This window comes from Eulemur rufifrons, chromosome 29 (genome assembly GCF_041146395.1).
Source record: "Eulemur rufifrons isolate Redbay chromosome 29, OSU_ERuf_1, whole genome shotgun sequence".
Taxonomy (NCBI): domain Eukaryota; kingdom Metazoa; phylum Chordata; class Mammalia; order Primates; family Lemuridae; genus Eulemur; species Eulemur rufifrons.
In genome coordinates this window covers 20,383,262-20,403,871 of record NC_091011.1, presented here as the reverse complement: position 1 = coordinate 20,403,871, position 20,610 = coordinate 20,383,262, and the positions used below count along the sequence as shown (strand labels likewise).

Here is a 20,610-nt window from a genome sequence, read left to right as displayed (position 1 = left end):
CAACCTGCTCAGGAGCGCCACTTGGTTAGAGTGTTCAGGAGATGTGCCTCCTCTTCCTCCTCCTCCTCTTCCCCCCTCCTCCTCCTCCCCCCTTCTCTTCCTCCCCCTCCCCCTCCCCCTCCCCTTCTCTTCCTCCCCTCCCTCCCTCCCTCCCTCCTCCTCCCCCGCCTCTTCCTCCCCCTCTTCCTTCCTGCTCCTCCTCCCCCGCCTCTTCCTCCCCCTCTTCCTTCCTGCTCCTCCTCCCTCCTCCTCCTCCTCCCCTTCTCTTCCTCCCCCTCCTCCCTCCCTCCTCCTCCTCCCTGCTCCTCTTCCTCCTCACTCCTCCTCCCCCTCCTCTTCCTCCCCCTCCCCCTCCTCCTCCCTCCTCCTCCTCCCCCTCCTCTTCCTCCCCCTCCCCCTCTTCCTCCTCACTCCTCCTCCCCCTCCTCTTCCTCCCCCTCCCCCTCCTCCTCCCTCCTCCTCCTCCCCCTCCTCTTCCTCCCCCTCCCCCTCCTCCTCCCTCCTCCTCCTCCTCCTCCTCCCCCCACTCCGTCCTCCTCCTCCTCCTCCCCCTTCGCTTGCTCCCCCTCCTCCCTCCTCCTCCTCCTCCCTGCTCCTCTTCCTCCTCACTCCTCCTCCTCCTCCTTGCTCCTCTTCCTCCTCACTCCTCCTCCCCCGCCTCTTCCTCCCCCTCCTCCTCCCCCTCCTCCTCCCCTCACTCCTTCCTCCTCCTCCCTCCTCCTCCTCCTCCCTCCTCCTCCTCCCCCTTCTCTTGCTCCCCCTCCTCCCTCCCTCTTCTTCCTCCCTGCTCCTCTTCCTCCTCACTCCTCCTCCTCCTCCCTGCTCCTCTTCCTCCTCACTCCTGCTCCCCCTCCTCTTCCTTCTCATCCTCCTCCCCCCTCCTCCTCCCCTGCCTCTTCCTCCCCCTCCTCCTCCCTGCTCCTCCTCCTCCTCCTCCTCCTCCTGGTAGGAAAACCCAGAGGCAGATCTGTATTCCAACTGCAGGCCTTGCCTCCCCGCTCACAGGAGAAGGCACATCCCAGAAATGCCACAGATAGTTGGAGACATTTGCACCATGTGCAGCCTCGCACTTAGACATCGGTTACACCAGTCTTGCAGTCTTCTGACATCCAGAACCTTTCCATCCTCATTCTAAAAATAGCAGTTGTACTCTCTAAATAACCTCTCTCGCAAGTTTTATTGCTATTTTAGGCCACTGGTGTCCAGCCTGGAATTGTCAGTGTCTCTCCCAGCTCAGCCAGTTATGCGCAGTTTCACATCTGTGAGAAAGAGTGTTTCTGTGTTAGCATCTGTCCAAGAAGGGGGGCAGGAGGAGTCCTCAAAAGTAAACAGCTTAGAATCAGTGATGTTTAAAAGAAACATAAATGTCCCCAGCAAAAGAGCTTGTTCTTGCAGACTCCTGGTATGCACCAGGGGTAGCCTTATCCCACTCATTTTTCCTGTGCCAAGGACAATGAGGCCACCATCTGTGAGTGTGCAGATGAGAGTGGGGATGACAGGAACCACCTGTGACCAGGAGCCTTGTCCACTCTCGGCACTGGGGAAGGATGCTTGCCAAGGTGATGGCTAGAACATTTCTGCTAGAGGATGCTTAGGATGCTTACTTTGAAAGCACTTCCCTCTGCTTGGCCTTGGGCACACGAAGCTGGCCGCAGAGACCCTCTCTCAGCATCCCATATTGCGTTAGGCTCACTGGACCCTACATGTCCACTCCATGGGCAGAGATATTCCCCCTAGGCCAGACTATTCATGGCTGCCAGTGGTCCAAGAGGCTCAAATTCGTGTCTGTTGATACCTACGAAAGGCGTTTTAGAAGCAAATCTCAGTTCTTGAATAGCAGCTCCGAGAATGAATTCAGCTCACTTACACATTTTATCATGTCGTGTATGGTTCCCTCTGTGCTACCCGTGGTTAATACATATTGTTTGTCAGTTGGATATTGCACTGCATGTTCTCCTGGAATACTCTATTTTTTAAAGTAAATCAGTGTATTTCCTGCTTTTTGCATTGATAGGAATTTAACAGTGTGAAAGCATCAATTGAGTTCCCATTTCTTGGGCTAATGGAACATTTGATAGAGCAGGCACTTTTCAGGGACATAGTGACTATTTCTGCTGTACCTCAGAAACCTGGTAATTGTTTCAATTCAAGCCAAAATATATTTTGATAAATTGATTTGAGCCTATGGAATGCCAGCTTAGCTAAACAAAGGCAGGAAGCCAAGGAAAAGCCCAGGGAGCTTTCAGTTACAGAGTATAACATGGTTTCAGTGAAAGAATATTAAGTATTAATGTATTGGAACATTCTATAAAGGGGGAACATTTCCTATTCTTCACTTCAGAGATGTGAAGAGCTCTACTCATTCAACTATAGAGGGATTAGTCCCACTCAGAAAATTCAGACACTTGTTCTTGTATCCAAAAGACATGCCACTTTGCACATGTAGGCTCTAGTTCATTCCTTTAAAGGAGAAATCATTTTTTTGGCTCCCTGTAAAATGTGCACAAGATGACCCATTATTACACAGCACTAATTAGAAGCACCTTGCCTACCTATTTGCATGCCAGCTAAACACAATGGATTCTACTGATATGGAAATTATTAGTCAGCACAGCCCAGTTCTCAGATGAATCCTGGGTACTTGAAGATTACTAACAGCCTAGGAAGTTCAATCCTGTTCCATTCACAGCTGACAAAATCTTATGGAATACCTATACTCTTCGTAAGTTTTCCACATTATAAAAATGAGCAAAAGAACAAGGCTACTAAGAAAATAATAATAATAGATCATACATACCATCATTAGATTAGTGAACTTAACTGTTCTAAGCCTTGTACTCAGTTTTACAATTTCTTTTATTTTTCCATCTCTCTTTCCACTATGCAAGTAATTTTCACGGCACCCTTAATACCCAGCCGAACAATTTCCTGTAGCACACGAATCACACAAGCCTTCTGCTGCCTGGGGAAGAACTGTATTCCTCTGGGCACTAAACTTGCTTTGCGCTTATCCTTTGAATGAAACAATTCTATTTCCAGACAATAGTGTTTTCTACCCTAGTCTAGCCATCTCAGTTGGAACTGCCCCTTAGAGATGTTTTCTTTTTACCACCTATTGATTGTCTATTTAAAATATCACAGCATTTCCTTTGTATTCTCTTCTTCCATAGAATTAAAAAAAAATGTTATAAGCTCATGTGAGCTTACGGGTGCTCTCTTCAAAATAGCAGCTTAAATCAAGCCTGTGGCTGGGAGATGGGAAACAGGGAGGAATGGCTCTTTGCCCTTGTAGTTTATGGATTCAGCAGTTCACGACGGGATTGTTTGGCAAGGTAGCACAGGTGGCTGTGTAGTTTGGGTGGAATTAGGCTATAGCTGCCTAACTAATAACAAGTGGCTTCAAACAAGGTTTAGTAGCTTGAGAAAGCATTGCCCACCCCCACCGCACACCCCTGCCCCAACTTTCGACACTTAGCAAATAATTTAAAAATAGTTCCTTTCTGCCATCTGTTCACCTCATCAACTCTACCTGAAAGAGTTACATCAGATCCACCTGAAAGTATTAACACATGGGGAACATGGCTTTTTATTTTACTATTGGTAGAGCTTTACACTTGATAAACCCAGAGAATATATCTTAGCCCCACCCCCGACTCCCCTTTGGTGTAAAATCTGAACAGAAAAACCATCCATTTTAAAACATCACTATGGTGTATCCATAAATTTTTCACCCTTAAGCAGACAATAGCAAAAGCAACAATAACAATCAAAAACCAAAACAACGTCTACAAAATCAAAGAACAATTACATAAACAGCACCAACAACAAAACCCCAGCTGGTGGTCTGCAGCCAAGTCACACATTTGAAGGTGAAGAACAAGTTGGTTAAACGTTTACTGGTGAGAAGGGAAAATTGGAAAGCCCTTCACACAGTGGAAGGAATGTGGCTGCAACTCCCATCCCCAGATGGGACATATGCTTCAGCTTTAGCCTCTGACTCTGCCAGTTATTTCTACCCAATTTCCCATGCAGAGAATTGAGAAACTCATCCCAGCTGCAGAAAAGACTATCTCCAGCCTCTCAAACCCTTCCATGATGTTTTCATCTCATGAGATGCCTATTTAAAATATTGCTTAGTAGAGCAATTCCATCAATTACAACTTATTCGTTTTGTGCCTTCCACTACTATAATCTACATTGTATGGCTTTTACTCATGTAGAGGGTAAAATATTCATGCAAACACATATGTCAATGACATAGCAATAGACAAAGGCATCTGTAGTAGCGTAAGTTGTTCCTCCACAATTGGAAGCCTAGCACTGGTCCATAAAAATCCTCTTAATGTAATAACATGGAGAAGGAAAAGAAAGGAGAGTGAATTACAAATTATTCTCTTACTTTGGGGACTATGTTTTATGAATGAGAGGTCATGAGTTTTGAGAAGAGTTTACTGAAAACACAGAGGATCTGCATCTTCCCAAGCATGTGTGGACCACCAGTCCACTGCAAAGAAAGAGCACAGTGATTGGCTTGTTCACTGTGAGTTGAATTCCCATGAATTCAGTTGCCCAAAGTCTCAAATTTAGTATATCATTGTCAATAGTAATGACATTGGAATTCTTCTGGGTGTAAATTCTCAGCCATTTGTGGCACTTGGAAGAACAGTATTTGCCTGCTGTCTAGGAAAGAGATTTGTAGTTTGGAAAATTTTGCAACATGGAAAATCTTCAGACTTATGCTCTAAAAGTTAGACTTTGTATGGAATTGATTTTCTCCACTCATTTCTCTTGCTGGGCAGCTGCCCAGCTACAGGCTGTGAGGTCAAGTTTCTTTAATGCCTTAGAGAGTACATTATAAATCATCTTATAGTTTGCTTGTCTTCTTTCAAAATGGTTATTTTGGTGTCCTAACTAGCATGAAATTCATAATTTCTTTGGCTTCACAGATTCAATGTAGCCATGTTACAGGAGCATAATTCATTTATTTATTGAGTACATAGTATATGCCAGATAATGTGTTAAATGATAGGGTATGAAAAAATAGGAATCATTTTATATGACAGTTGTGGTTGTCACAGTTGATACCATTTTCTCACAGAGATCCACATGTGAGGTCAGCCCAGTGTGTGGGCATTCTAGCAGTGTGTCCCTGCTCTCATTACCTGGTCCCATCACTGTCTTCTCTTCATCAAATTACTCCCCAAAGAGACTTTCCTCCCGCCTTCCCTCCCTCCCTTCTTTCCTTCCTCCCTCCCTCTCTCTTTCTCTCTCTCTCTCTCTCCTCTTTATCCAAGTCTATTTAACTTTTCTGAGCCCAGACTCTTCTCCCAACCAAGAAATCTTCTCTACCATTTGCATTGGACCAAGAACACTTCTATGTCTTTCATTCACCATACAGTGATTGCCTTATGGGTCTTTCTGTTTATTTCTTGAGAAACCCAGTTTTTGGACCACTGGTTTATTCCACCAGTAACTCTCCTGAAGAAACTCCTTCTTGTGGCAGTTGTGTGTCCCACTCACAGGAGTGCTATTTGGCCGGCCTGCTCTCCCCTTGGACCATATCCAAACTTAGGAGCTGTCAGCGTTAGAATCTTGCCTTTGGGCGTTTCTTCCTGATCTTACTTACATCACACTGCTGTTGCCTTATGCCAATTCCATATCCAGATGAGATCCTCCCCCTTCTCTCCCTCTCCTCACTCCCTCCATTGCTCCTGTCCCATCCACACCTCATCTCCCCACTTCTGAACATTTGCTTATCAGCCTAGTTTTGATATTTCAGGAACAAAGATAAAGCCTTTTAGAGGGAAAGTCCTATCACTCTTTCCAGAGGCTCAAAACAGGCAAAGTGACAGACTAGCTTTTGTCAGGGACCCAAGAGGGTAAGATTTTAAAAATACACACAAAGGGAGAGAGACTGTTCTTTGTTAAATTTTTATTTTTAGTTATTATGGGTACATAATGGTTGTATATGTTTACAGGGTACATATGATGTTTTGATACAGGCATACAATGAGAATTAATCAAATCAGGGTAATTGGGGTATCCGTCACCTCAGGTATTTATCATTTCTTTGTGTTAGGGACATTCTAATTCCACTCTTTTAGTTATTTTAAAGTAGACCCTAACTTATTATTGACTATAGTCACTTTGTTGTGCCATCAAATATTGCTGTTCATTCTGTCTAACTATCTGACTATGTTTTTGTACTCATTAACCATCTCCACTATATACCCTCCTCCCCACTATGCTTCCCAACCTCTGGTAACTGTCATTCTACTCTCTGGGAGCAGAGACTCTTCTGTTAAAAAGAAACTTCCTCTGTGATTTTTGCTCTCTGGAGACAGTGACAGTGAGTAATGAGAAGTGTCAGGACAGAAGAGCATGTTGACCTGTTGTACATGTTCCCTGGTGTTCATGCTGTAGGTTGCTCTTGGGTTTGCATTCAGTGGTATGTCATCCACCCACTCACCAGGTGGCTCTGGAACTGCCAAGGTGTTGCCAGGAAAACAGTAAGAAATGCTTTCAACACACGCTTGAGACATAAAGGAAAACTCTGGCTAAAAAAGTTTGTCATTTGCTTTGAGTTGAACCTCAAAAGGCTTTTCATAAAGGCCCCTCCTTTCTCTTATGGGCAGTATCTTCCCACACAATATCAGAGTGGGTATGAGAGCATTTCTTCTTGACTTAATAGTAAGATATATCTGTGCTGTGTGACAGCATAACTTGGCTGTTCTACCTGTGACACAGACATTTCATCATTCAGAAGGGCCATTGGCTTCAGTGGCTTCTGAAAGTCTTAGGCCAGCACATCTGGAGAAATATGCATGTTTTCAGACAAGCCCTCCAAAATTTTAGTCAGTTTAGCCAACCAAGAAGGGCCTGTGTTCTCTACCTTCTGGAGTGAAGATAGTTTCCTTGATGAACAAGACGGCAATGGCCTGCTGATGTAAGCAAAAGCAGAACTTCTGCCCATGGCCTGGTAGCCACCACCACCTCCTCAAATGCTGAAGCTTACGAGTGGTGCAGGGATGGAGGCCCCAGGGATGCAGTTTGGAAGGATTCTCCAGCAACTCAACCCTAGGAAACATTGATCAAATGGTGTCCATGCCTCAGGAATGCTTGTAAAATAATGAAGGAGCAAGTATTTTTATTTATATCAGTGTTGTCCTTTGAAGAGGATATATTCAGAAGCTATATATTTATGACTTTAATATTCTCATTATAACAATAATTTGGAAAATTTCCTTTGGCATTTGGAGGAATAATTATAAAATTTTTGGATATAAACATTACATTAAAAGCTATCATCTGTTTTTTTTCCATTTCCACATTATCACAGTCATTGGATAAATGAAGGCATGATTTGGACCAACACAATTCCTTTAGGAAAAGGCAAAAATATGAACCCTAGAGTAGCAAGATCAAGCAATAGTCATCTGTAGGTCAAATCAGGAGTATATAAGATGTTATGAGAACAAACTTTATACACTGTGAAAATTCTAAGCCCCACCAGCTAAGTGATTCAGGTAATCTCATACAACACTCAATATGGTGAGGTTAAAAGGTAACCAAGAATTTGGAGGAATGTCATATGTACTGTGTAAGGGTGTATACCTTTGGGAATTATTGGTGGATTCAGGAGCAGCTTATCCCTGTTTCCTGTCCTTTTCCTCAAGGTTTGGAAATATCCTGGGATGGAGACAGTTTTGTAGAAGTCATGGCTGCCCCCTACCTCAAGGGCAAGCTCTGTGGTCTGTGTGGCAACTACAATGGACATAAACGTGATGACTTAATTGGTGGAGATGGAAACTTCAAGTTTGATGTGGATGACTTTGCTGAGTCTTGGAGAGTGGAGTCCAACGAGTTCTGCAACAGACCGCAGAGAAAGCCGGTGCCTGAACTCTGTCAAGGGACAGTCAAGGTAAAGCTTCGAGCCCATCGAGAATGCCAGAAGCTCAAATCCTGGGAGTTTCAGACCTGCCACTCGACTGTGGACTATGCCACTTTCTACCGGTAAGTACAGTGTTCTGAGGGATGGGTTTGGGTTACAGAGCAAGGATAGATTAGACCTTGAAACAGAATATATCCAATCTCTTGGTGTGCAAAACGGAGGCCCAAAGCACAGGGTAAACATCCTCATTTCTTTCTTTTCAGCAGCTGATCTCATCTTGAGTCAGCCCCACTTTAGGTCCCACATTGGGAAACTCCAGGAAGTGTTTCAGAGTGTTGTCGTCTTGGCAATTCTATGTTTCTTTGTGTGTGTGTCTATAGGCTTACTGAGAAGCTGGTGACACCGCAGGGTTTTTCCAGGTGTTAGCTTGACTCTAAGATTGAAAAGAACTTCCCAAAATCTGGCCCACTCCACAGTGGTATAGGGCAGAGGTGATTTCCTATAATGGAATCTCAAGTCACTCTGGCTGCGTTTGGGTATTTGAGTGAGTTCAGTTATTCTTACCTGAGGAACAGTTTGGGTTTGCCTCGTGGTCTAGCCCAAATGCAATCTGCATGAGGAAAATAAGGAAATGAAGTGAGGACTCCTTGGATCTTGGCCAACCGTGAGACTTCATGTCCAGAGTCAGTGGGCAATAGAAACGGGGCTTGAGGATAGGGGAAGGAAGGACTTGCATTAAGAATTGGGATTCCATGACCTTTTCTAGCTCTATTTAATCCCTTTCCACACAAAGCAATTGGTTACAAAGGGGACCTGGATTTGACTTCTGTGCTACAAGGTTGCGTTTCTGAGCTGATGACTCTGGCCTGGTTGTACTTCCACTTACCGCACAAGTCCATGGGCTCAAGAGCTATGGCTGCCTATAACTTTAACCACCATGGGTGGGGGAGGAAACATGAGATGAACACAGCCCAAAAGGCCTTGTTTAAGTGATTTGCCTGTGCCTCTTAAAATTAGAAAACTCCTGTGGTCTGAAGCCACAGAGAGGTTATTTTTACTCTTTAATTGCCACCAGTTTATTTCCCCTAGTTCTCGTTAAATATGATCTTTTTTTTATTTGATCTTTGGCCATAAAAGATAAAGTTTTATAAAGGCGGCTCAAAGTGGGGTGGAAAAAAGACTGTCCCTGTCATCACAAATCCCTGAACATGGCTGCATCTGCCAAACCATTTGGCTCCAAGTCATAGGTTTAGCTCTTTCAAGCCATTTTCCTGTTATAATTTGAATTCTCTGGGTTCCCTTCTTTCTCCTCTGTGCACCACCCCGTCAATTTCCCCCTTGTCTAGTGGAATTCATGAGACTCTGCAGTGAGTTAAGCAGCTGGACAGACAAGCCTGGCTTCATTTGGGTAGAATATGGCAAGTAAGAGCTTTGTGGGATCCCTAGTCCTTAACATCCAGCCCACCCATACAACTTTGCATAATTACCTAAGCTCTCTAAACCTCAGCTTACTTATCTGTGAAGTGGGGATAATAAAAGAACCCACTTTGGAGAGTACTATTCAGATTCAGTGAGATTATGAACATAAATACATGTGTGCAACACAGTGCCCACATAGAGTGAGTGCTCTGTAGTTGCTGGCCGCCATCATTTCTTCCACCATTAATTAAATGATAAACAAGAGTAAGACCCCTTTTGGAAGCTCCCCTATCCCGGTTGCAAATTTAGGTTGGACCCTTCTCTGCTTAAAATGGAATGGAAAGGCTGTGCTTCTCCCAGGGCCCCAGCAGCCTACACTTTTGATTTTTATCTCATTTTAAAGGAATGTATTGAAAACAAAAATTGGAGAGCAGACCTGCAGAGATCACTTCCTTTTTTCTAAACTTCTATTTCTTTTGCCTTTGGCGGTTTATTTAATGTTACGCTCCCTGGACTACAGCAGGAATCTGATGAGCACCTCGACACAAGTTGTGAGAAGTGACTTTCATATACATGATCAAAGAGGATCTGAATCCTCAGGTGGCCGGGCAGATGCTCCACTTCTGCCCTTGACAGGTGCCACAGCAGCCACAGCAGCACAATGGAGGTCACTCTTTTGTGTAAGCATCTTGACGTGCCAAGTTCGGGCAGCTCATGAGAGTGCTCTTGGAAACGTTGTGCGTGGAGGTTCCGAGGATGGGATGTGGAGGGAAGGTGGGCTGGTGCCTCCCTTGTCAGTGGCATGGTGTCGTGGCAGAGTACCCTTCCACGGCCAGCCACTTTTTCCTGGAAAGTGTAGAGGAGCTCAGGAGGGAGAGCTGGACGGTTCTGTGGCCATGCTGAAGGAAGCATCTTCATGCATTTTGAAGTGAGAGTGGCCAGTGTTGGATAGATCCTATTTTTTCCCCTGTTTTCCAAGCACCTGTTTGGCAGGAGAAGAAAATAAACTAGGTGCAACATGGAAAAATAATTCTCTTTTTAAGAAGAGCTCTGGGGAAAGCAAGCCTCAGGATTGCTTCTAGGGAGAGTTTATGAACAATGGACTGAGGATGCATGGGGTGGGGGAGGTGAAAACAAGCTGGACCCGGCCCCGATTCTGCCACTGTCTAGTGTGTGTCCCAGTAGCTAGCTGAGTGTCAGGTCCTGTATCTAAATAATTCGTATGACAGCAACTACCCAGCAGGACTGCTGCTCTGAGGACTGAAGTCGTTGGGCAGTGCCACGCTGGCACACAGTACTTGGGCAGTCCTGGTGCCGGGTGTGCCATTGTCCTGTGTCCCTTCTTTTCTATGGGGAATCTTGCCCCAAGCTCAGGCATTTATCCTTCTGATTGTCCATATCTTCTCCTGCTCTCATCAAGGAGCACCGATTAGATAGATTTTCACTGATGAACCTGCTGAACAATTTCAAAGTGAGCAGCTTCTCTTTTTTTGACACTGAAAAAGGGAGTGTAAGTGAAGATTGCGTGGCAGTTGTTTAAAAAATATTTATTTTTTTCTTATAAGAATACCATGTGTTCATTGTACATTTAAATGATATTGAAAAAAGTTAAAAAAAACAGCAATCATATGACATCCCACACAGCAAACTTTTGCCTATGTATTTTATTAACATATCATTTGTGGAATTTCTAAAATGAACCCAAACATATTTTTCTGAGTCCTTACAGGATTAAAGGGAGTTGCTATGATATCATGGATGAGCATATACATGAATTGTATTAGAATTTGATATTTTTTATATTCCCCTCATCTTCCAAAGAAATATCTGTATTTTCCTTTAAGGACAAAGAATAAAGTAGCATAACATGTACACACAAACTTCCAAGCACCACTGTGTTTGTAACAGGGAGAAGAGAGAACAAAGAGGCTATTTCTCTGAGGAAATATTACCCATTTTGGGTTTCTTTAATCATATGAGAAATTCCACAGGGAAAATTCTATTATAAATGTGAAGTAGTGCCTCTTATAAGGTAGAAAATAGTAATCCCGATTTCTCTGAATTAGAGTTTCCTTTTGAAATGTCTCTTATTTTACCCAATTCAGTGTTTTTAATAGTAAACTGTCCATTGTCTAAATATTTGAAAAACTGGCACTTTGTAAATGAATAAGAAATGGTTGCATGTTAGTCAATATTTGTTTTTTTCCCCTTTCGGGAAATGTATTAAGCTTTGCTAATGTTTTACTCACAAATCAATTTGACACATCTTAGCTACTTTGGCATAAAATATAATATATGATTAAGTTCTTTGTAATAGACAGTTTGCTTGAATTAAATAATTGAATAAATATGGGTGCAAAATAATGTAATTATTAATCATGTAAAAATTTTAACTGATTGCATTGATAACACGTCTTAAGTCTTAGCTTTGCTAATTGACTTCTTAAATCAGAAAATCCTCTTTAAAAACTTTTCCCATTGTCCTTCATTGGCGTGTTATGTAGAAATTCCCAGAAGCTAGTGGGACAGTATGCTGTCTATCTAGTTGGAAAAATTAACATGAAATCTTTTGGATTATATTTGGATTCAAATGTAGGCTATCCTAAGGAGAAAGCGTTTGTTGCCATATACTCATGTCTCTTTTCCCACTTCTCACTCTAATTTCCTTCCTTCAGCCTCATGTTGCTTCTCCCTTCATGTCCCCAATGCCACTTGAGAAATCCAAGAGGAATAAGCAGACCCCCCCCACCACAAAGGCTCCCTCAGGATCCTTAGCAGCCAGTATCAAACCCGCCTTCCTGCAGCTGACTTAAGCCACTGGGCAGCCTGGGGCACAGAGAGAGGCCAGGAGACGCGTGGGTCAAATGGGAAAGGAAGAAAAGACCTTCTATTCCCTATGCCTATGAAACACCAGCAACGGGCTTTTTCTCTAACCCAGACCCACATCTTGGATGAAATAGTTATAAGTGTAATCTGCCCATAAAGCAGGACTCCTAAGTCAGGGTAGGACCGCATTTCAGAGAAGTCTGAAAAATGAATGTGAAGTTCAGTGACGCCCAGACATTTGCAGACCACAATCATCTCGGGACTTTTTCTCTCCGCGTTCTCCTTAATGGGGTATAATTCATAGAGCGAAAACTCTGTTCACTTGTTCAGTTTGGGAAGGTGTCTTGGGATTCCCAGTCTAGGAAATGTTCTTTTCTTTCCATGCAGTGGTTTTTACAGCTGTAAGGAATTGAAGTAATGCCAGAGGATTCACAGATGTGTCCTTTCCTGCCGAGGTACTAGGAGGTAGGAGGTGGGAGGTGGCGCAGGAGAGCACCGGAGCTCTGGCAGGACCATGGCGTGGATATACTGGAGTCCTGGGACGGCCCGTGGCTTTCTTCCAGGGGAAGATCACAGACTTCCTGAATGACCCGCTTTGTGTGTTCCTACAAAGGAAACTAATCATTTATTATAAAGCAAGAAAGAGATACAGGCAAAAAGTACAGACTTTGTGTGTGTGTGTTTGTGTATGAGAAAAATCATATAAAGCTAACTTGTATTCTATAATTAAAATCAAGTCAGTTTCCCTTACTTCAAAGAAGAATATTCTTGGAACATTTTTGTTTATGTCTTTTAATGACTTGTCAAGAACTGCCATTAGAACTAGGGTCCTAAATCAAATCATTTTAAAGTGTGACATTATATGCCTTTATTTTTCCTTTGGCAGACTCAGCTTTTAGGATGAGTCACCCTGAATCTGTAATTAAGGTATGCTGACACCAGGTGGCAGTAGACACCTCAGTTGTATTACCTATCAGACTTCAGCCCTTGAGTCTAGGTTCAAAGTTCAAAATTGTTTTCCCTGCTAATTAGCTCTCTCATCCCCCACCTGCCCCCACTATATCTAAGTACACAATGCATATTTCTGTCTCTGGATCCATGTCAATCTCCTGCCTTCCTGAGATGCACTCACTTCCTATCTTCATTGATTTAAGCTGAAGGTAGAGCTCAAGTTTCACCTTAGACCCCTGTAAATGCTCTTTCTTCAGTCTCTTAGTTATTCTGACTGTGTTCATCATAATTTAACACATATATTATGTTGTACTGTTACTGCTTTTCTCCAGCATTGGATTTTAAGTTCTCTGGGGAACGGGGGATGCCTTTTCTTTTTCTATCCTTGTGTGTTTCACCCAGCACTACCGCTGGAAGGGCTGTCCTTCCTGGCCTGCTGCTCACCTGCATCCTCTGTGATCTATTTGTGACTTTTGCTACCCTTTACTCCAGGTCCGTTTTCAATTTTTATCCCCATGCTCAGTTATACACTTATAGTCAGAGGGTGCACACATCTCTGTCTTTTCATGGATTAGACTGCTCAGAGTGAGCAGAGCCTCTCTTCCACCTTTGATGCTCTAAGAACTGTGAGCGCTTGCGTGAGTCTACTATGGTAATAGCCAATGGCAGGCAAGGTAACGCCTCTGAGTCTCAGTGTCTGCCCCCTGCCTATTCACAATTCACTTGTAAGCCCCTTAGACCTCCCAGCTCCTCTTCTATCCCTCAGCTAGTGTTTGACCTTATTATATTCTTATGCAACATTTTGATCCACAGATATTTCTGCCTTGGCCTCTCTCAGTTGGTTTTAGGACCTCAAATTAGCCTCCTATCATGGCGGCACAACAACTGGACCTCTGATGGGGTGATGTTGCCAAGGCCAATTGGCCTTTTACCCTGGCACTACTCAGCATTCTTGCTGAGGAATCATATCCCTTCTGCCTGTCATTGGCTCTGAGCCTTCTGCCAGGCTGGGCTGAAATCTTTATGGTGGTTTCTCTCAATTTTTCATTCATTCTTCTCCACATCAGCCACAAGTAGATTCTTGTTTGAGCCATCAAAGTGACGCAAGAGAAGGTTCCTAAATAGCTTTTTTTAACTGCCTGGATTTTCACTCTGAAGGGCCATTCCTGGTTAGTCCAATTTTCTTGGAACCAAAGCAAAAAGAAAGATATAAGTACACTCAGAAGGTATGAAAATATTTGGAACATCATTTTATCCAAGTCTAAAATCCTCTCATGTTTAATTTTTCATATTGAAGAGACATAAATATTGTCCTTTAAAGAAGGAGAAACAAAGAAAATTGAACCTATCTTAACAGATAGGTTAACCTTTGCAAAGAGATTGGGTCAACTGTACAGTTGGCCAGCTACGAAGTTAGAGAGAGCACAGTCCACACAGGACCACTCTCCCTTCTGACACCACCAGTTCAGAGATGATCTCCGAAGTACCCTCAGGATTAGGAATTTGCTAGAAAGATTCACAGAACTCATCAAAAGCTATTATACTCATGGATACAATTTATTATTAGAAAAGGATACAAATTAAAATCAGAAGGGACACATAAGGTAGACTCAGAGGTGTCCAAACATGGAGCTTTTGCTGTCCCCCTCCCCGCCCCAGTGGCATCATGGACTGGTGCTTGTTCGTCTCAGTAACAATGTGTGGCAGCAATATTACTAGGCAGCACAGGGAAGCTCACCTGAGCCTTTGGTGTCCAGAGTTTTCACTGGGACCCAATCACATGCTGCCTGCATGGCTGACCTTTAGCCTCCAGCCCTTACTGCAGGCTAAAGCGCTAATGTCTTTGGTCTCCAATTTCTCCCGAGGTTGGAACTGTTATTGTATGGCCCAAAGTCCCCATCCTAAACCCCATGTTAGGCAACCCTGCCAGGCTGGACATTCCAGGGGCCTAGAGATCACCTCCTTGTAGCCAAAGGCCAAGGCCAAGGCCAGACTATCTACAGGCAAGGTTAATTCTTCACTATATAACCTTCCTAGCTCAAGGTTAAATACTGTTTTAATTTGATTTTATATATTTAGCTTTGAGTTTATTTTAAGCGTAAACATCCTAGAATCCTGTGGTGTTTCTCCTGAGAAAATTATATTCAGAGATGCAATTAGATGAGGCTTTTGAACACAGATTTGAATGAGTGTCATTGTAGCAGGTAAAACACTAATTATTTTGTAGCATCTCTCTTAGCTGCTTAGGAGACTTCTTGATTACTTCTTGGTAAGCAGGAGGCAGTATGGTGTAAGTTGATGATATTTTTATTATTTGTGGGTGTAAAGTCCTTTGCATCCATGAGAATGAGGCTGACGTGAATAGTGTTTTCCTCATTTCTCTGTTTAACTAAATAAGGCACTGAGAGGTGAAGGGACCCATTCCAGCCATCCGTGCAGCCTGAGCAGCCAGCCCAACAGGACACGTGGTCTTGAGTCTCCATCAGACAACTTGGTAGGGGCAGCCATGGCTGCCTCTAGATTCCATCACTGTCAACACGGGTTTTCAGATATCCTGCTTCTGCCATGAGCTTGCAGAGGAGGAGTTTATTAGTTATATAATTCACTCCTTCTTTTTACAACTTTCAGTTGAACACCTGCTGTGTGCCAGCTACTGTTGTAGGCATGGTGATTTAGGACTGAACAAGAGAGAAAAAGCTCTTCCTCCAGAGAATCACACTTTGGGGAGTGGACAGCTGCAATGAGAAACAAGGCCGTACCCAACTGTGAGAAGAGAGATGGAGGGAATAGGGTGTTTGACAGGGTGGGACTGGGGGTGGCTGACTTTGAGGTAGGTGGCCAGGAAAAGCATTAATGGGCAGCTCTCCTCTGTGTGGAGCCCACCCTCTGGGAAGAGCTGATGAGGAGCCCGACCATGGGCAGGGGAGAAGCGGGCTCCATGCTGCACGGGGCAAGGCCTGTCTGAAGACTAGAAGGGAGGCTGCCATGACTGACATGTTCAGAAAGTGATCAGTAGAGTGGTACCAACGAGTACGGCCTAGGTGTCAAGTAGGCTTTGCAACCAGATTACCTGGGTTGACTTCTGAGCTCCCCGCCTTACAAGTTGTTGCTGTTGGGAAGGTGAGTTCACCCAGTGAAGTCCTGGATGGCTGCTCCGTGTGTACAAGGGGCTGCCGAGAGGACCTATGGCATTGCAGTGAGGGTTTGTTGCGAGGATTCCATCAGGCACTCCACATAAGGTGCTTATCCAGGCCTGGCACGGGGCAGGTGCTCTGTCAAGGTTGGTTCTCTTATTAATATTATTTCATCACTCTGAAATACAAACCTATTTTGTGTGGCATTTGCCTTCATATTGACCTATGCCATCTGGTGCCAGTACTTGAGAAGTGTTTCTCTTTTATTTTACATGGTCATTTCTAGACTCTTCTCATTTCTAGACTTATCTGGAAGAACTTCTTCCTATCTTGTGCAGACAGTAATACTTTTTCCTAAAACAAAAGAAAACAAAAACAAATATTATGTAGGCATTAATTAAAATTTCCTCAGTATGTTGCTTTTCATAAATTGTTTCAATTGATGAGATTGAACTGAAGGGGAAGGTGCAGAAGAGATCATTAATTCCATAACATAAATTCATAGAGCTGAACTTGAAAAACCATGGACTCATCCTCAATGTGCTTTACGGCGTAGGGGTTGAGAAGAGAAGGAGTTCATGTGTCTTGCTTTGATTTTATTAGGAATAGAATTCAGGGTATAGGGAAAGAAGAAACATCTGACAAATTTTAGCTTTTTTGATGCTAATCTTCTTTGCCTTCTTATATAGGAATATGAACATAATATAACCTTTATATGATGATTCATAGTTAAGATTGGGCTATCAGTTGCAGTTAGGAGCATCTTTTGTAGGAGACCCTTGAAAGAGTGAGGGGGCTTTTGAATGCTATTTGGTGTTTAGCTCTTTTTAGTAGCTTGTATCCTCTTGCTGTAGCTTCCCCTTGCCTGACTTCCTTCTTCTCATTAGATGGAGAAAATAATCTTAGTTAATTTTGTTTGCAGAGTAAGTGTTAAAAGGTTCTGAAAGAAGATGCAAGGTTCTCTCCTATGAGAAGAGCTAACAAACTTTAGGATATGGACTGTGTTTTTCCCCTTTTCCCAGCAGTTGTTAGATAGCTCAGAGCCAAGTTTGTGACCCATTTCTCTCAAGTTCTATCAGAACTTCCAGGCATGGATTTTATTTTTTAAACTAATCTCAGGTCTGGTTTCATCTTTATCTTTCCTGGTTTTGTTTTTTTTTTTTTTTCCTCTCATTCATGAAATTTTATTTTATTTCATTCTACATGTAATTTTGTCAGCTGACTTAAATCCTTTCTGGAACAAGTTAGGGAATAAGTGACAGTGGCCTTGGGAAAGAGATCTAACACCTCTGAATTTCCAGTATTTTCATTGTGAAATAAAGAAAATATCTTTACCCCATAGGTTCTCCTGAGGCTGGACAAGATTTCCCCTGTAAATCCCAGATGGGATGACCAAGGAGTCCGTTCCCACTGGCCACATCACCAGCAAGGTCTAGTGGCCCTTGTGAGAACAGGTCTGAGCTCTGTGGTTTCAGGTTGCTCTTTGAAAAATCAGGATACCCAGCTGGGTGCCAGAACTCCTTGGCATCGAGAGAAACTGGGGTGGGTGTCCTCAGAGGCAGCCCTGTGTGGGCTGGTTTCCATCAGGCTCCTCACAGATTGGTTGGAATTTTGATGTGTTGTGAGCCCAGCGCTGTGACTCAGTGAAACCACATGGGCAGGCGAGGCATCTTGTGAAATCAGCTGGTGTCTGGCAGCATCGTGGGCTTCTCCAAGGAGGCACGCTGGCCTCTTCGCTGTTTTGGGAGCAGCATCGGGGCTTTGGGCTGGGGCTTAGAGTTGCGCTGGGTCTGACGGCCATCAGGACTCTATCTATTTCTCAATCAAGTTGGCAAAAATTAAAATTAATGGGATATGTGCAAATACGAAATAGGAGAGGAGGCTTTTACATTCCTGGATGCTCCAACATATCATTCTCTGTTTATGTGAAAATCTAACATTCGGTCTCATTTTTCTCCTGACTTGGCAAGTAAAAGGAGCAGCAGGGAGGGAGGCTGCATTGTTCATGCCACCAGCACACACAAATGGGGCATTGGTTCAGCAATGAGCAGATATCCAGGAGAGTGCATATCTAAAAAAAAAAAAAAAAAAAAAAAAAAGACTTGGGGATTAACAATTTTATTAAGAAAGGAAGTGCTGAGAAAATTATATTCTTGTGTCTAAAGTCCTCTTTTCTAGACTAATGGTCAATTATTCATGTCTAGGAGTCAATGAAATCAATCAATAATAAATTAAAATAGGCACATGTTACCTATTATAAAAAAGAGCATAGGTTCTTTTATAGTCACAATTGATTGGTTCAATCATGACACCAGGCGCTGTTCGAGGTGCTAGAGATAGGGCAGTGAGTGAGATAAACGAGTCCTCTGTTGCAGAGCTTGCAGGGCAGGCTGAGGGGTGAACAGGAGTGTGGAGAGAGAGGGGGCTGTGTTTTCTGATAGAGGATGTACTTGGAGGTTATGGGAAGCCATATCCTGCCAGGGAGATGGCTTCCTGGAGGAGGTGACTTGCTAGGCTGAAACCAAAAGCATAGGTAGAGTTTAGCTGGGAAAAAGAGGAGTATGAGCTTGGGGAGGAGAAGAAAGGGAATGATTCCGGCCACAGAAGACTGCATGCTCACAGCCGTGGAGGCCAGGGAGAGTCTGGCACGGGCAGCCAAGGGACTTAATTTCTATGTTCTATGGGGCGATGCCGTAAACTTTGGGGTTCGTGGACAGAGAGTCAGAAGATGAAGGCAGAGGCCAAATCATTACAGTTTTATGCCCCAGCATTTGCTAGCCACAGAGGGGGCACACTGCAGTGTCTTTCACTATTAATTGGGAGCAGGTTATACTGAGCAGGTTCAGTAAAGATCAAGACTCTTCTTCCATTCATTATTCATTGACTTCTCAAACAGCTTTGTCTATTAGATATTCCGTGTGTCAGGTCAGTACTCGAGCTTTAGCGTGAATCACAATCACCTAGAGAGCTGATTCAGTGCGTGTAGGTGGGGCTCCAAAATATGCATTTCTGGCACGTTCCCAAGTGATGCTGGCATGAGAGCTGCTGCCCTAGGTGAGGAAATTGCAAGAAGAACCTATCCAGGTTCCTGTGGGTCACCAAGGGACTTAATTTTCTGAGACTTTGTCCACTCAAAGACACTTTTCTTTTCTTTTTTTTTTTTTTTTTTTGCGTGATGTGGCTTAGGTTTCTTTTGTTCCTATACAGTCAAGTTCTAAACACTAGAGACAAGAATGTCCATGGCTAAAAGGGTTAAGCGCTAAGCTTATGCCCACCTAGGTAGACTAACGTGGTGATCTGAGCTCAGTGGCACTTTCTTGGTGTGTAGTTTAAAGTACAGGCACCAAAGTAAACCTCTTCTTGTCTTTATTTTGGAAGCAAAAGGGTACTGGTCTTACTTTCTCTTCATTCATAAAGTCATGCCCTGAGGAAGTGCTGGACTTGCTCAGCTGGGCCATTTGTGAAGCCAGAATTGGAATCCAGAGTCAAAGTTCTCCTGGTCGCTGAGATGCTTTCCACAGCGAGGCCGGTGTGGGGAGCCATGCTGGTAACTTTCAGATGAATTACCCTGGCCCCAGCAAAAGAGGGAGGAGAAAACACTGGATACAATGGCGCTTTGTTGCTGGCCAGAAATGAAGCCCAGTGTTCCTGTGCAGAGCTGCCCGGACTCTCTCCTCCCCCGTGCACAGGATGGAGAGGCCCGGAGCCAGGAGTCCAGGCCCGTGCGCCCAGAACAGCCAACAGGATGTGTCTGTAAAAACCCACTTCCTTTTTCCTGGCTTCAGGCTTTCAAAGAGTCTGGTCAATGGGCACAGAGAGTAGAGAAATAAATGCTTTGCAAGGAAATGGGGAAATCTGGTGGCGATACTGGAATTAATAATTCTTTTAACATGAAAGGGCTGTTCTTTACAATCCTTACCATCCTACCTGGTGTTTGGAGTTTAAAAGCGAGCATGCAGGTGAGCTGGTTTCTGCTCTGTATCCCCAACACACGGCCCATGTGTGAGCACCGAGGTAGGACGCGTTTGGGCTGCTCAAAGAACACGGGCCAAGACACCTCCCAGAACCCCCGAAAGCTTTTCCATATGAAAAGGAAACCAGGAAACTGGAGTCTTCAGTTTGCCTTTCTGATCAAAGCCAGGGAGGAAAGATACTAAGCAGATACTGACCCATAGTTTTGTGGCCACTGTTAGGATTTATTGACCTGAATAGCAACTAAGGCCTGCAGGAAAGCTGAGGTCGGTATTTACTTCAGGAGAAAAATAAAAATCAGATGTTGACTGAAAACAGTGGGCTGTGTTAGTAGAGATGAGCCCATTGCCTTTGGTAGCAGGACATAATGACAATCATGTCTGCTGACATTTGACTGGACATGTATCGTGTGCTTGG

General features: G+C 43.8%; 1 protein-coding gene across 2 annotated transcripts in view; it reads left to right on the top strand.

Annotated features, from left to right (window-relative positions):
• Window positions 1-20,610, top strand: part of BMPER (BMP binding endothelial regulator) — a 243,184-nt gene that overhangs the window by 161,863 nt on the left and 60,711 nt on the right. For both annotated transcript variants that reach the window (XM_069462240.1, XM_069462239.1), the window contains one exon: window positions 7,677-8,013. In XM_069462240.1, coding sequence (XP_069318341.1) covers window positions 7,677-8,013 — 337 coding nt within the window. The remainder of the gene's footprint in view (window positions 1-7,676; window positions 8,014-20,610) is intronic.